Source organism: Suricata suricatta, chromosome 5, assembly GCF_006229205.1.
Source record: "Suricata suricatta isolate VVHF042 chromosome 5, meerkat_22Aug2017_6uvM2_HiC, whole genome shotgun sequence".
In the NCBI taxonomy this organism is placed as follows: Eukaryota; Metazoa; Chordata; class Mammalia; order Carnivora; family Herpestidae; genus Suricata; species Suricata suricatta.
Genome location: NC_043704.1, coordinates 106,865,161 through 106,882,891, shown reverse-complemented (window position 1 = coordinate 106,882,891; position 17,731 = coordinate 106,865,161). Strand labels below are relative to the sequence as shown.

General features: G+C 36.1%; 1 protein-coding gene across 3 annotated transcripts in view; it reads left to right on the top strand.

Moving 5' to 3' along the window:
- GMPS (guanine monophosphate synthase) overlaps positions 1-17,731 on the top strand; it is a 69,840-nt gene that overhangs the window by 26,961 nt on the left and 25,148 nt on the right. For all 3 annotated transcript variants that reach the window (XM_029940004.1, XM_029940005.1, XM_029940006.1), the window contains exons 3-5: positions 1,445-1,559; positions 8,492-8,589; positions 13,259-13,362. In XM_029940004.1, the coding sequence (XP_029795864.1) occupies positions 1,445-1,559; positions 8,492-8,589; positions 13,259-13,362 (317 nt within the window). The remainder of the gene's footprint in view (positions 1-1,444; positions 1,560-8,491; positions 8,590-13,258; positions 13,363-17,731) is intronic.

Genomic DNA, 17,731 nt, shown 5'->3' with positions numbered 1-17,731 from the left:
TCAAAATAAATAAATGTGGAAAAAAAAAAAAATCTTATAGTCCTGAGTTGTTTAGTAGATTATTGAAGGATGCTGGGCAATCCCATGGTGGTTATATATTATAAAATTAAGTATAACCTACTGTAATTTTAGAGGTCTTGAATATGAATATGAGCAGGGGAGGGGCAGAGAGCAAGGGAGACACAGAATCTTAAGCAGGCTCCAGGCCCTGAGCTGTCAGCACGAACCCCAGAGTTCGTTTGGGGCTTGAACCCAACGAACCATGAGTTCATGACCAGAGCCAAAGTCACGCTTAACTGACTAAGCCACCCAGGTGCCCCTTTAGCAACTTCTTACACAGTTAAATCTTTACGAGAGGTGCAGGTCTCTCTGTGATTCTGATTATTTGTAGCCATGTGAGAGTGAAGTTCAGATGCTGCCAGATTCCCCCTCCCCCCATTCCTAAAGATAACCCAGAAATGTGGATTTTTATGTAAAACTTTCAATATTAAAATGTTCTAAATTTTTTGAGTAAATGCTGAAGGCCAAATTGGATGTATCAGTGGCCAGGTGAGGAGCATAGGCCTCAGTTTGCAGCCTTTTTCATAATAACAGTTTGATTCCCAAGTTAACCTATATAGAATGCTCTGTAAACTGTAATATAGTGAAGTTGTAATATTGACCTGGGTTCTGAGAGAATGCCATATGGGCAAAAGTCAGTTAGTTCCCTTTCCCAGGTCTCAAGTAAAACTGTTGGGAATGTTGGACAGGTTTTCAGCCAAAAGTTAGGTTATTATTCATATTCTGACATCCTTTGATGCATCTTGCTTTGAGCCATCCAGGGTCTTTCTATGATGTGCTTTTACTCCTTGTGTCCCAGATGGTCTGTATTTTCTCCTTCTCCCTTTAGCATTCTCATTTACTTTTTCATGAATGAAGAAGACAAAGTAAATTCCTGCTAAATCTTCACAGATAGAAACATTAGTATTTATGTATTTGAAGTTTGTACTTACTAACAAGTGAATGTTGAATCGATAGACTTTCACACATTGCAATAGCGTAAAATGATTAAGCTGTGTAGGAGGCTGGATTTTCTATAAAATACTGGAAGCAGCAGAATCCCTAAATGTATTGAGTCTCCCTCAGTGCTTCAAAGAAGAGAGGGCGTAGACTTTGTATAAAAATTAGCAGTTAGGGGGTGCCTGCGTGGCTCAGTTGGTTGAGCAACTGACTTGATTTTTGCTCAGGTCATGATGCCAGGGTTGTAGGATGGAGCCCATCATCAGGCTCTGCACTGAGTGTGGAGCCCGCTTAAGATTCTCTCTCCCTCTGCCGTCTCTTTCCTCTGCTCACGTACTTTCTCTCTCTCCCTCTTTTCCCCTTTCTCTCTTAAAAAACAAATAAATAAAATAGAAGAAATCAGCTGTTAGAGATTCTTCACTAACTCTCTTCCTTAAATCCACAGTGCTATTATCATCTCTGGAGGCCCTAATTCTGTGTATGCAGAAGATGCTCCGTGGTTTGATCCAGCAATATTCACTATTGGCAAGCCTGTTCTTGGAATTTGCTATGGCATGCAGGTACATCTGTGAATTTGCCTTAAGAGTTGATTTAATTTTATCCTGTTTGTGACTCATACTGTATTAGTATTTTCTGTCTTTAGAGTATGTAGGATATTTAGTTGTATGAGCTAATATGTGCATATTACAACTGTTTACAAATTGCTACAGTAGCATGGCAGAAGTGACCTGAGTGGAAATCTTTTTAGAAAAAATAGCTATATTACTGCATACCACATAACACTACACATTAAGAAAAACCAAAATCTTAACCATTCAGATTTACATGTTACAGAAATAGTACACAGAGCTTCTGTATATTTTTACTCACTTCCCTCATTGTTGACTCTTTTAACCTTTGGGAGAAAGTTGCACACTTGGTGTCCTGTTACTTGTTGTATTTCCTAAGGGCTAGGGCTCTTTCCTGTGTAACCATAGTACAGATAACAAAATTAGGAAGTTAACGTTGATTGACTTCTGCATCTAATCCACAGAGCGAATTTACATTGCACTGTTTGTCTCATTAGTGTCCCTTATAAGTCCTGGATCCAGTCCAGGACCATGTGTATTTAGTTGTCATGTCTCTTTATTATCAGACACCTTTACTTTGGAACCATTCCTCAGTCTTTTCCTTCTCTTTCATGACCTTGACAGGCTATTCCAGCTGTTTGTAGATTATCCTTCAATTTTGGTTAATTTGCTGTTTCTTCATTGTTAGATTTAGGTTAGTTTTTTGGCAGGAGTACCACAGAAGTGATGCTGTGCTCTTCTCAGAGCATCTAATTAGGAGGCACACGATGTCTGTGTATACCATTATAGACCATGTTAATTTTGATTATTTTGTTAAGATGGTATCTGCCAAGTGTCTTCACGTTATTGTTAATAAGTATCCTTGGAATTGTATCAAAAACAAGAATAAATAGGGACCGAGGTCTAGACATTAGCTATTCTTATAGGAGTTAGGTGTTTAGAAATCTATTTTGGCTGCCTTGATACTTTTTTGGTTACTTTATTTTTAAGTAGTATAGGTTTATTAGACTAGTAGAATGTGATTACTGAATAAGATCATAGGAGATAATACTGAACCAGTAACCTGCTACGTTTTCACTTAGCAAAGAATGATGTTTAAAATTTATTTTTATTTTTTTTAACATTTATTTTTGAGAGACAGAAATCATGGGCAGGGGAGGGGCAGAGAGAGAGGGACACACAGAATCAGAAGCAAGCTCTAAGCTCTGAGCTATCAGCACAGAGCCTGATGCGGGGCTTGAACCCACGAACTGCGAGATCATGACCTGAGCCAAAGTCAGATGCTCAACCAACTGAGCCACCCAGGCGCTCAAGAACAATTTGTTTAATAAGGTCTATTTACTAAGGAGGTGGGAATAGAAATAAATACATTTAAGAAAGTTATCCCTAGTGGTTGTAAGCAACGTGATTGTCTAATTGAGATAATTTTTTAACACTATGTCTTACTTAACCATGTCATCTGAAAATTGAGTTAGCTAGAAAAATATTCCCTGAGTAATAATAATTATTAGTGGATATGTTAGAGTATTTTGACTTTTCTAGTGTTAGAAGCAAGATAACTTTTTTGTCTAACTTCGAATTCTCTGCTATAAGAATAGCCAAATAAATATGATGACTAGATTCACTTGCTTTTGAATTATCTTGATCTCTTTTTCCATTTGCCCATCTTTTGACTTTAGCATGTACTAAAGTGGAAGGGAGGACAGGGTCAGGATACAAGTGGAATTAATCTAATTGCGAGATCTTCATTAACCAGATGGAATTGGTGTTTATTCAGATATTTGCTTTTTACTTTCCCATGATACTCTGTTCCTCTCTAATTGATTATTGAGACTTGCCTATTAATTTTTGATTACTTGTATGTGTAGTTTAATAATTAAGTCGATGTGTTCTTCCAATGACTGAGTTGTTTTCAGTTTTTGGATTGAAGATAATTTGAAATTTTAGTAACTGGGCAAAACAAAGGGAGTCTTTTTTTTTCTTTTTTTTTTTTTAACAATCTGGTTGAATCCTTTGTGCTTTAATATGTATGTTGTACAGAAGGAGGCTGTTTAAAAAGTAGAAAGTGAGCAGACCCATATACTTTCTATTAGCTACCTCTGGAGAATTCAGCAAAGTAAAAAAATACGAATTAATGTTTATGTAAGAATGTGAATATATTCTCACTAGGATGTAAATTAAAAAGTAAATTATTAATTAAAACAAAGAATGTGAATATATTTTATTATTCCTATGCTTGATTACAAGAGCAGAATATTAGGAATCATTGGTCTGTAAAACAGCTTTATCAGATTTCATTTCTTGCTAATTGTTCGTTACAGTTTTCCACTTTGATTTAGAAGAAATACTGATCACTAAAAATATGTGACGTATGAAGTACAAAACCTGCAACAATAGATATTTTCTTCTCCAGGCAACAGGCTCTTTTTCCCCTGTTAATGTTTTCTGAAATGCCAAGTGGTAATTATGATTTTGACTTGGGTAATAATTTTAGATTTTCTTCTATAGTATTCTAATAAATGCATTTTCTTAGAAGAGCCTGCATCTTGATTTAGTTGATATTTGGATGATTCTTTTTTAACTATAATCTTCACCCTAGGATGTAATATACTTACGTAATTGATTGATTTTCCCATGCCCTAGTCAATATTAATCATACAGCACAACTTAAGTTAAATGGCTTTTAGTGTATTGAGAGGCATTATAACATTCTGTAAGAAAGACTCTCACAGATTGCTTTTTTCGGGACCCACAGTGAAATACGTGTGGGAAGTGTTGCCTTACTGTGAGTGCTGGTGGTTGTTTCTCCCTTATGCTAGTCCCCATATAACTGTAAGCTTCATTTTTCTGTTATTCAGTAGGGATCTTATTGTAGCCAGAGCCAGGCCTGCTCAGGTGACATGTGTACAACAATTTGCCTTTATGTCCTCTGAACTTACATAGTAGGACAATGGAGTAGGCTGATCTTGGTCCTTTAGACAAAAATTGTCTTTCCATAAAATATTGGTGTAGATGACACATCTAGATGATGTGCTGTCTATAGAGGAGTGACCGATATTTCTTAGTGGCTGTTAGTTGGGTTAAGTGTAGGACCAAGGGTCTCACTCTGGGGTGTACTTTTGCTCCCAATAGCATTCTGCAGTTTTAGTAATTTCAGTGTTTTATGTACCATCTTTTCCCATTCATGGGACACTCTTTTCAGAGCCTTGGTAATTGCTTTCTGATAGTTCTTTGCTTTAGAAGAAAAAAGTTTGTCCTGCTCGTTGTTCATTTTATCTCTATTAGAACCCTTTGCTCAGTATAAGAAATATTAGTACAGCTTTTGAAACTCATTCTATGCTTTTCTCCATGCATATTCTTCTCTTTTCCTACCAAAGGCAGCACTTTCCCTGAATTTTATTATTCATTCTTGTTTCCTTACAGCTTTATACATAAGCTTATATCCTTAAATAATGTTATTTTGCCTCTTGATCTTTGTATAAATGAAATCCTGCATGTTAATACATTTAATTGTAAGTTACTCATTTTCTCTACTGAATTTTTCATTTGAATAGCACAGATTATACATTTCACTATTAGTATTGCTGGTCTTTTTCCAGTTTTTTGCTCTTACAGACAATACTGCCATGAATATTTTTGTACTTGTCTTCTGGCATTCTACATACTTGAACTTTTCTGTAGGGTAACCATGAATTGAAATGCTGAATCTCCGCTTTACCAGTAATATTTCCCTCCAGTTTACATTCCTGCAGCAGGATATGAAAATTCCTTGTGCTGTGTTCCTGCCAAACCTTAATATTATCAGATTTCTTTTTTTATTTGCCTATCTAAAGAGGCATTACATGGGATCTCATGGTAGTGTTAATGTTCATTTTCCTTATTATTGTAAGATTTGTATGTTTACTTGCCAGTAGTATCTGTTTTAGTGTAGAAGCATGTTAATGACTTTGGCCCATTTTTCTATTACATTGTTTTATTTTACTGTGTTTGTATATGCTGGATACTAAACATTTGACAATTACATATAGCAGATACCTTCTATCTCTTCATTGTTGTAATTTCACTTGGATTCTGTTTTTTTCTTTTTTCTTTTCTTTTTTCTTTGTATAATAATAAACATATTTATTACAAGTGTTTGGTCTCTTTACACACTTCCATGAGATTTTGTCAAATTACTTTTATTACTCAAATGACTTTTATTAAGGGAATTTCCTGGCCTTTCCCCCTCCCAAATCTAAACCTTGTTGTAAAACTGGCAAATAAGACAGGAGCTGATCTGATTTGGCAGTAGATCTGGAGTACTGCATGAGTTTCTTTTGAGGTATCTGAGACATTATGGTTGTGGGGAATCCATACTGAAAACCATTTTTTTAAGTCAGCATAGAATATTAAAACAAACATTTAATAAGAAAGCAAATTGTTTATTATAGGTAAAGTCATCCCTTCTCCTCACAAACACAAGCTTAACTGTCAACTTGCTGCATTTCAACCTTAAATAGCATAATCAGGAACACATTCCCCCCACCAACCCCATGCCAAAAAAACCCAAAAAAACCCAAAAAACACATGAAAACCTTCTCAACAGGTAAGATGACTTCAGATTTCAGGGCAAGCCTTGGGCTATGTAAAAGCATTTAATACAGATTTTGTGGACTTTTAAATTGTGTTGTTTCAACAACTGTAGTTTTCTTGATCATTCAGCTGTGTTTTCATTAAGAACAGCAAATTAAAGGAAGTAGAGGTGCACAAGGTTCACTGCGTATATAAAAGAAAGCATTTATTTTTCATTCAGCAAATTTTAATGACTGCTTTGGGCCACATGCTTTGCTAGGCCTCTGAGACTGTGAAGAAACCTGAAGACATGGATGACATGGTCTGTTTTGGCAATTACACTTGTTTGAATAGCTGGAGTAGAGAATTGGGGGGTGAGGGTGGGGAAGAAAGGTGACATTAGACAGGGGCCATGTAATGAAAGTTTCTGTTTAATATAAGCGACTTGGACTTTATCCTATAGACAGAGGGTCAGCAAACTATGACCTGCCTCCAAATCTGGCCAATTGCCTCTTTTTGTATAACCTGCAAGCTAAGAATAGTTAATGTTTTTACTTATTTTTTATTTTTACTTATTTATTTTTAGTGTAAGCCAGGGAGAGGGGCAGAGAGCGAGAGAACCTCAAGCAGACTCCATTGGTCAGCACAGAGCTCCAATTCCAGGGCCGATCTCATGACCTTGGGATTATGACCTGAGCTGAATCAAGAATCAGTTGCTCAATCAACTGAGCCACCCTGGCGCTCCAGTTTTTACAGTTTTAAATACTTGAGATAAATTTTTTTAACTGTTTTTAAAAAAATATTTATTTGGGGTGGGGCGTGGCAGTGAGAGAGGGTTGAGAGAGAATCCCAAGCAGGCTCTGTACTGTTAGCATTGTGAGGTCATGACCTGAGCTGAAACCAAGAGTTGGATGTTTAACCAACTGAGCCACCCAGGTGCCCTGGAATAAAAATTGTTTAAAAGAGAATTACATTTTGTGACATGAAAATTAAATGAAATTCAGATTTCAGTGTCCATAAATAAAGTTTTATTGGAACATAGCCGTATCCATTTTTTTAGGTGTTGTCTGTGGACAACACTTGTTTTCTATAGCTTTCATGAAAGCTACAATAATGGCAAGAATTGCATGCTTGCTTCAGAGGCAGTAGAGCCTGCAAAGACTGAAATACCTACCCTTACAGGAAAAGTTTACCAACCCTGCTGTAGATGGTAGAGAGTCATTGAAGAAATTAATCATGGACTAACACAGTCATGTGTTAGTAGATCTCTAGAATACAGGCTGGAAGATGGGCAAGACTAGAGGCAAGGAGACTGGTTAGACTGTATCAGGGTTTCCTAAACTATGTGGTAGTTAATGTGCTACAGAAAGTGTTTAATACCAGGGTTTTTAGTTTGGGAAATACTGGGATAAAAGGGTTAACTGTTTTTTTTCCTGCTGGGCTTAACCCAAACCTTTATTGCAGGATGTTTTATTGTAAATGTCTTCAAAGGAGAATGTAGACAGCAGCATTTGCTGATGATTTTGAGGAATATTCCACTGTGCACTATAAGAATGAGCATTTATTTAGCCCTTTGCCTGTTTTCTTGTTAGGAGCTGGGTCACCGTGTGACCTGCATGGGTATGACAGGTATCTTATGACACCTGTTGTGGAACAGACAAACCTAGAAGAGTCATAGTGGTTACATCAATCAGAAATGATAATTGTAAAAATCTTTGTGTATTTATTTGGTGTTAGGGAGGAGGTTAGGCAAACATAAATGATAAATTAGAAAATTGATTGACACAAGGAGGGGCAGAATGAAGAGACCATTTGAAATAAGAGTCTGTAGGTGTATGGCATTTCTACAGATGTATTTAATTGAAAGACCAGCTACTTTTCCTCACGCTGTCTCCACACCATAGCCTTCTGCAGACTTTCAGACTGTTCCTTTGGGGCCAAAGATTAAGCCACTTGGAGAAATTTATACTGTCTAGTTTTAATACCACAGCTCTTCCTATTGTCTGCTCTTATTCTAAGCTCAAAGTACCTTTTGAAATGCTTTTAAACTAAAAGATGTAAGTATTAAATCTCCATTTTTAACAGATGAATTAAAATACACTAAATGGAAAACCTGCCAGTATTTAATAGAAATTAACCTCAGGTCAGATTTCTAATCTAGTTTTGTTTTATACCTTTTCTTCTTAATAACTGTATAATTTTATATGATAATACCAAGTTATCTATATTTATCTAACTCTTTGATTTTGGGGCACAGACATAATAGATACCCTGAAAATAAGAAATACAAATTACTAAAATTAGCATAAGAAAATGACTGGGTAATTTTCTTTTGATTTACATTAATGTCAATTTATTCTTTTTTTGAACAGATGATGAATAAGGTATTTGGAGGTACTGTGCACAAAAAAAGTGTTAGAGAAGATGGAGTCTTCAGTATTAGTGTGGACAACACATGCTCGTTGTTCAGGTATTACAGATATTTTTAGATGAATAAGAACAGTTAGAGTTCCTAATATAAAGTTGGGATTGTTATTCTTCAAGATTGGAAAATCTGTAATTCATAATAAAATTGAGGCCATGCTAGTGGCCATCAGTGTAATTGTCATATTGGTTTTCCATTTGAGTGTTAGCATGGCAGAGGGTGGTGGTGAGGCTAGTTAGGAATAAGACAAGCACTTACGACCTAATTTAAAAACACCTGTACAGTCTTGGATTCCTGTTTGGAATTGCATACTGTGATGCCAACATTTTGGGGTTTTCCTTTTTACTTTTTGGGGTATGATTTTAAACATAAGTGCCAGGTGTGGCAAATCAATAATGTTTTAAACTATCTTGCATCTACCAAGTGTGTTTGTATATCTCTTCCCTCCTGTTTTTTTTGCTGGGTACTTAGCAAACAGCCAAATTGTTTGACTCATTACTAAATATGTGTTATGTCACTTTCTCTGTATTGAGTGTAACTGAATCTAGTGTATTATCTTTTAATATAGTGAATGTATTGATTTTTTTGCTAGGTGATAATAGATAAGGTACTCTAGCTCTAATCTATTTGAAGATAGGTGAACATGCGATTCATTATCTTATGCTTGACTTAAAAAAAAAAAAATTGCTGAGTTTTCATTCAGTTTTCTAAAGGACCAGAAACTTTCCATTTTGGTGGGGGGAGGAGGGGGTGCGGTTCGTGTTTTGGGTAAAGCTCATTTTGATGGACTATTAACAGTGTTACTTGCTTCATTCTTTTTTTTTTTTTTTTAAAGTAATCTCTACATCCATTGTGGGTCTCAAACTCATGACCCCAAAATCAAGAGTTGGCATGCTACACAGACTGAGCCAACCAGGGGCCTCCCTCACTTAACTTCATTTTGACTTACATTTGAGCCCAATGTGAGGCTCAAACTTAACAACCCTGAAATCAAGAATTACATACATGCTTTACTGACTGAGCTAGTCAGGTGCCCCTTAAATTTCATTTCTTCTTTAAAACTACATTTCCTCCTTACTGCATTAAATCTGTAAAGTGCAGGCTAATATCAGTTAACAGAGTTACCTTTAAAAAAATTTTTTTAATGTTTGTGGTAGATATGTGGTATATATATATACAGTGGAACACTACATGGCAATGAGAAAGAATGAAATCTGACCATTTGTAGGAAAGTGGATGGACCTTGAGGGTGTCCTGCTAAGCGAAATAAGTCAGGCAGAGAAGGACAGATACCATATGTTTGCACTCATAGGTCTAACAGGAGAATAGGAGAAACCTAACAGGACCATAGGAAGGGGAAGGGGGAAAGAGCTGGGGAGAGTGAGGGAGGCAAATCATGTGAGACTCTTGAATACTGAAAACAAACTGAGGGCTGAAGAGAGAGGGGGGAAGGGGAAGGTGGGTGGTAGTCATGGAGAGGGGCACTTGTGGGGAAGAGCACTGGGTGTTATATGGAAACCAACTTGGTAATAACCTAAATTAATAAAAACGTAAAATAAAAAATTTTTAATGTTTATTTTTTTTAATGCTTTTTTTTTTAAATTTATTTTTGAGAGACAGCGAGAGACAGCTGGAGCAGGGGAGGGTCAGAGAGAGAGGGAGACACAGAATCTGAAACAGGCTCCAGGCTCTGAGCCAGCTGTCAGCACAGAGCCCAACGCGGGGCTCAAACCGTGAGATCTGACCTGAGCCGAAGCCGGATGCTTAACCGACTGAGCCACCCAGGTGCCCCTAATGTTTATTTTTGAGAGACACAGCATGAGTGGGAGTGACAAATGGAGACAGAATCTGAGGCAGGTTCCAGGCTTTGAGCTGTCAGCCACAGAGCCAGATGCAGGGCTCAAACTCATGAACCGTGAGATCATGACCTGAGCAGGAGTCAGACCCAGGTGCCCTCCACCCCTCCTTTTTTTTTTTTTTTTTTTTTTTTTTTTTTGGTGAATATTTATAATTGAAGTATACTTGACACAGTGTTACATTAGTTTGAAGTGTACAACATATACTATGGACAAGTCTATCCATGATGCAGTTACTTTTTATTAACATTTTTCTTCATTTCTCTCCCCTGCCCTCAATTTAGTTTTGAGAGAACACGAATTGGGGAGGCCTGAGAGAGGGGGAGACCCAGAATCTTACGTAGACTCCAGGCTCTGAGCTCTCAGTAGAGCCCCACTAGGGTCTCAAACTCAGGAGCCGTGAGATCATGACCTGAGCCGAAGTCAGTTGCTCAACTGACTGAGCCACCCAGGTGCTCCTTATTTCTTTTAACTGCTAATTATTTTTAGTTATGGGCTTGTTTTGCTTATTAACCTGTAAGATTCCTTTTTTTAAATTTGAATTTGAATTAACAGACAGGGTTGTATTGATTTCAGGAGTAGAATTCAGTGATTCATCACTTACATATAACACCCAGTGCTTGTCACAAGTGCCCTCCTTAATTCTCATCACCCATTTAGCCCATCCCACCACTCTCCTACCCTCCAGTAACTGTTTGTTCTCTATTTAAGAGTCTCTTGGGGTTTGCTTCCCTCTCTTTTTATTTTATTTTTACTTCCCTTCCCCTATGTTCATATGTTTTGTTTCTTAAATACCACATATGAGTGAAATCATAACAGTATTTATTTTTCTCTGACTTATTTCGCTTAGCACAATACACTATATTTCCATCCATGTTGTTGCAAATGGCAGGATTTCATTCTTTTTGATCATAATGTGTATAAGATTCTTAAAGGCTGCATTGACTTGTGCCTATATTAATTCTTAATAATTTCTCCAAATTGGACGGATCAGAAATTTTAAAATCCAAGTTATGAACTTATTTATATCTAAAATAGAGACATAATCCCAGTTTATACACAAAACTGACTGTGGCTGGCTCCTCTTTAATTTTGAGGAAGAGCAAAAATAAGTATATCTGTTCAGTGATTCTCATTTTTCAAAGGAAGATTAATAAAACGGTGAAGGTGGCTCAAAATACTTTTATGGACGGAAGCTATTCATTACCAAAATACATTTGAAATCCAGTGTTTATCCACTTAATAATGGAGAAGTCGTTGCTTATATTCATCTGTATCTCAAGTGACTATTCTTGAGAACCATTTTAGGAGTCATGGAGGTATATGATACTGCAAGAGGTTTTAAATCTAAAGATCTGGTTAAAATTTAAAGTTTTTCTGTTTTCCTAGTTCTAAATCTGGGACTCACCTTCATTAATACTAAGCAGTAATGATGACAGCAGTTTGTAAACCCAAAACATCATTTTGGCTTTAATGAACTTTATCTTTTTTGTTTTATTTTTAATTTATTATTTTTACTTAATATTCAGTCCTCTTTCAGATTTTCTCATCATATGTCTTTTTATAGTTGATTTATCAGAAGCAAGGTCAGAGAAAGTCCACATGTTGCATTTGATAAATGTTACATACATCTTCTTTAATCCATGCCTCTTTAATTTGTTTGGCATGGGAAGTAGAGATCTACATTGCTACTGGTTTGTCTTTGTTTCTAGGCCTTTTCAATGAACAAGGTTAGTCAAATGTATTCTTTTAGGAAAAAAAAAAAAACCAAAATCCATGTACACTTCTATTTCTAATTAAAATGAAAGTTTATAGGGTTTTTATCTAACTTTTGACTTTTATCTCTTTACTCTGAGGCTGAAATTCTCCATTCCTAATTATATTATTTAATATTTTTTTACCTATAATACATATGAATACTCTGTATAGCTGCAAAATTACACTATCAGTAATAGTACTATTACTTTTTGATATAAAACTGCTGAATATTTAGTTCTCTGAAATGCTTACTGTTTTAAGATAAATTCTAATAGGTAAAATTTTGAAATTATTATTTTGTAGCTTCTTGAAATTATTTTTTATGTATGTGGTTATACCACCAAATTTTCTATTTATTTTTTTCAGTTTTTAAATTTTACAGATTGAGTTTAATTTTTACAGATTGAGTTTTTTTGAGAGTTGGAGGACGAGCAGGTGAGGGGCAGAGACAGAGGGAGACACAGAATTCGAAGTAGGTTCCAGGGTCTGAGCTGTCAGCATAGGGCCGGATGCAGGTCTCAAATCCATGAACCGTGAGATATGAGCTGAGCTGAAGTCAGACACTTACCAACTGCACCACCTCGGCACCCCAACAGATTACCTTTTTTGAGATTTAATGCTCTTCTTGGCTTTTTTTTTTTTTTAATAATGCATAGAATAAATTTAAATTCAGCAGTGTTGTACTGTTACATACTTGTTTCTAAATTTTTTGATTTCTGTGTACAGTAAGCTAGTATTTCTCAAGGAAAAAAAACAAACTTTAGTGATAAGATGAGTAAGTTCTGGGCATCTAATGTTCTGGGATGGTGACTACACTTAACACTATATTGTATACTTGAAAGTTGCTAAGAGAGTAGATCTTAAATGTTTTCTCCATAGATTAAAAAAAAAATGGTGACTATGTGAAGTGATATGTGTTAAGTAACCTTACTGTGGTAATTATTTCATAATATATATCAAACCATCAGGTTGTACATTTTAAATTTCCAGTGTTTTATGTCAGTTACATTTCAATAAAGCTGGAAAATAAAGCATAAGATCCTATTGAACATGTCTTTAACTAAGGTATTTGTGTATTGTTTTGTTTTTTGTATGTTTAGGGGCCTTCAGAAGGAAGAAATTGTTTTGCTTACCCACGGAGATAGTGTAGACAAAGTAGCTGACGGATTCAAAGTTGTGGCACGTTCTGGGACTATTGTGGCAGGTGAACATTTTAACCTTTGCAGATCTCATTTTAAAAAACCTTATCTGAAAAGTCTAAGAATATGTTTCTGTATGAGGTACTTAAAAAATTTTCTTAAGAAAATTTCTTAAGAGTTATTGTAAATGTCATAAGATTGGCCATTAATTTATGAAGGGAATTCAATATTAGATTATTTAGAAGTCAAAGGTTTGCTCTGAAATACTTAACAGAAAAATATGTTCATTATGGGTTTTTTTGCTCTTTTATTTTTAAATTTTATATTTTAAAATTTACTTACTATTGAATTTACATCCAAGTTGGTTAGGATACAATGCAACAATGATTTCAGGAGTAGATTCTTTAATGTCCCTTATCTATTCGGCCCATCCTCCCTCCCACAACCCCTCCAGCAACCCTCTGTTTGTTCTCTGTATATAAGAGTCTTATATTTTGTCCCCCTCCCTGTTTTTATATTCTTTTTGCTCCCCTTCCCTTATGTTCATCTGTTTAGTATCTTAAAGTCCTCATGAGTGAAGTCATATGGTATGTGTCTTTCTCTAATTTCACTTAACATGATACCTTCTAGTTCCATCCATGTAGTCGCAAATGGCAAGATTTCATTCTTTTTGATTGCTAAGTAATACTTCATTGTATTATACATATATATGTATATATATAATACATAAACCACATCTTCTTTATCCATTCATCCACTAATGGACATTTGGGCTCTTTCCATACTTTGGCTATTGTTGATAATGCCGCTATAAACATTGGGGTGCATGTGTCCCTTTGAAACAGCACACCTGTATCCCTTGGGTAATACCCTGTAGTGCAATTGCTGGGTCATATTGTAGTTCTGTTTTTAAGTTTTTGAAGAACCTCCATACTGTTTCCAGAGTGGCTGCACCAGTTTGCATTCCTACTAGCAGTGTGAAAGAGATCCTCTTCTTTGCATTCTCACCAACATCTGTTGATGCCCGAGTTGTAATGTTAGCCATTCTGACAGGTGTGAGGTGGTATATCATTGTGGTTTTGATTTGTATTTCCCTGATGATGAGTGACGGTAAGCATTTTTTTCATGTGTCTGTTCACCATTTGGAGGTCTTCTCTGGAGAAGTGTCTGTTCATGTATTGCCCATTTCTTCATTGGATTATTTGTTTTTTTGGGTGTTGATAAAAAAAAATGTTCATTTTAATAAAAGTTCTGCAGATGCAGGGCACTGCTTTTAGAGCTCAGGAGAAATTTAAGAATGATCTGTTTTTTACTGCGCTTTATTCATAATTGGGTTTTTAAATGCCTTCCTTAGGTGTACATGGGGGTGTATCTGGGACATTTGCAAAATACCAGTCTAAGCACTCAGGACATTTCTCTGAGCCAAGATTGACAATCTGTGTACTATGGCCTGTTTCTTTATGTTCAGGAACTAAAAATCAGGAACTAAAATGTTGACATTATTAAAGAATTATAATAAAGAAAGGGACTGTGTCCCATGTATGTATGTGTCTCTCAGGACCTAAAATTTTTACTAGTTAGCCCTTTGTAGAAACTTTGCCAATCCTTGCTTTAAAGCCATTTTTATTCTTAACTTTTTTGAGGAAGAGGAATTGAGTTTTTTGGCAGTTTGTGATTTTTGAATGCTTACTTGATTAGTTGAATTATCAATAATCCTGGAAGTCAGTAGAAAGAAGTGGGTTTATCAATAAAGTTATTTTTGTTTGAAATGCCACACCTACACAATAAGTTGAAAAAAAAAAAAAAAAGACTTGTCATGGATAAACTGAATTGAGTAATCTGCCTGCAGTTACTTAGTAGACCAGTACATTAACTAAGGGAAGATTGAGAATGGATTTCATCTTGGAATGTTTTTATTTAGTCTAAAAGATCAACAGTGGTAGATGGCTTATGTATTTTAATTCATTCAACAAATAAATGTAAACCTACTTTGTGACAGTCACAGTTCTAGGTGCTAAGGATAGAGTAACATTCTAGTTGGGAGGAGGAATGGAACAGACAATACACAAATACAGAATATGTCAATTGTTAGTGTTTAAGTGCATTGGAAAATACAGGGCAAAGAGGAGTGTTGCAGAATATGTGTGATTAGGATTGTGACTGTTTTATATAGGATATTCAGGGAAGGTATTCCTATAAAATGATATTGGGCATGAAGGAAGAGTGACCCTTCTAGATAGTTGGGGGAAGAGGAAATGGCAGTACAAAGCTCCTGGGATGGGTCTGTGTTTGAGGAACAGCAAGGGGACTGTGTGGTTGGAGCAGAATAAGTTGGGGGGAAAGTGGTAGAAGATGAGGTTAGAGAGGTTGTTGGGGAGCCGGAACACAGACCTTTAGATGCCACTATGAAATTGTTGGCTTTACTCATAGTGAGGTAGAGTTTTGAGAAAGGATAAACTTAATTTCAGGATTACCTTGGCTACAATGAAGAGGAAAGTGTCAAACGTAGAAGTAGGGAGATCAGTTAGGAATCTATTGCAGCAGTTAGGAGAGGAGACAATAGTGTAAGTATAGTGGTGGTAGAGGTGCAAGTGGTCAAGAGTTAATTGATTTTTCTCATAGGCCTTGTACATATTTTGTTAGATTTATACTGAACTATTTTATTTGGGTGCTAATTGTGTTTTCAATTTCAAATTCCACTTGTTCATTGCTGGTATATAGGAAAGCAGTGAACTTTTCGGTGTCATCAACCTTAGATCCTGCAACCCTGCTGTAATCACTTAATACTTCCTGGAATTTTTCTGTTGATGTTTTTATATTTTCTGTATAGATGATCATGTCATCTAAGAACAAAGACCATTTTATTTCTTCTCTCTCAACCTGTATACCTTTTATTTCCATTCTGTTTTTTTCAGTGTTTTTTTATCATTGATTTTCATTTTTGCTTATTTCTATTGAGATATCCTGTAGCTGAGAGCTTCTTTCCTCAGCTCTGTGCAGTCTACTAATTAGCCATCAAAGGCATTTCTTTTTGATCCCTTCTTAGACTTTCCATTCCTTTGCTTACTTTGCCCATTTGTTTTTGCATGCTGTCTGCTTTATCCATTAGAGTCTTAGCTGCTTAATCATAGTTTTTTTAAATGTTTATTTTTGAAAGAAAGGGGGAGGGAGGAAGGGAGGAACAGAAAGAGGGAGACAGAGCAGGATGTCGGACTAGAACTCAGGAACTATGAGATCATAAGCTGAGCTGAAGTTGGATGCTTAACCGACTGAGCTGCCCAGGCGCCCCAATCATAGTTGCTTTAAATGCCTGATCGGATCATTCCAACATCCCTGCAATCTCTTAGTCTGGTTCTGATGCTTGCTGTATCTCTTTGAACTGTGTTCTTTGTGTTTAGGATGCTTTGTAATTTTTCTTTTCTTTTTGTTCATCATACATGATGTTCTAGTTAAAAAGAATAATTGAAAATAGGCTTTTAGTATGCGTTGGAAAGGTATGGGGATAGGAAGAGTAGCTGTCAGTTTTTTAGTAAGCCTGTGTCCCTGGGCTGTGGCAGTTTTTTCCTCCTTGTTAGATGGAACATGATGACTAGAGTGGGCTGGATTTGGATATTTCTCTTCTCACAGGTCAGTGGGCTCTAATAGAAGGCTTGCAGGTTAAGTGTATTAAATAGTTTCTCCTGAGAGTAGACTTAGTTAAGAAGAATAGAATGTGCTGGTATATTTCAAAATCATTTCTTTTTCCCCTTTCCCTGATACTTACTGTGAGAACTTGGTTGATCTCCTGGAGGTAAAATTCACAAAAGTGTGGGGGCCCGTGATGACTGGGTCCTCCTGGAATTTTTACCTCTGAGATTTTCACACTGAACCTCTAGCAATTCACTGATTATAGTTTAAGTTTCCCTATGTCAGCAGTGGTTTCTATGGATGTTTGCACTCATGGGTTTCTGCTATGGGAAGTTATGATTCTCTGTGTTCACCTGCAGTCTCTTCAAGGGCAGTGGTTAGCTTTCTGTTTATTGTTAGTACAGAGCAGTGTTCTTCAGGTTCTTATGTGCTGGACTGGATGCTGGAAGTGAGACTGGATTCTGATAGGTTTTGAAAGGAGAGACAAAGGAATTGCTGTTGGACTGCATGTGGAGTGGGGAAGAAAGGGTATAATTGGGCTTTAATTCCCAAGTTTTATGGCCTGAGCATCCAGAATGGTGAAGTTTTTGTTTATCTGATGGGTAAGAAAGCAGTCATGTGGATTTGTGTATTAAATTAAAGATGCCTTATTAATCATAGAAATAAAGGTATGAGTAAACAGTTGTATATATGTAAGTCTAGATTGTAGAATAGAAAATTGGGCTGGAGGTATAAATTTGGTGGTATACCATCATATGTATAGAATTTAAAGCCATGAGAGTGATAGATCACTCTGTTTTTTTTTTT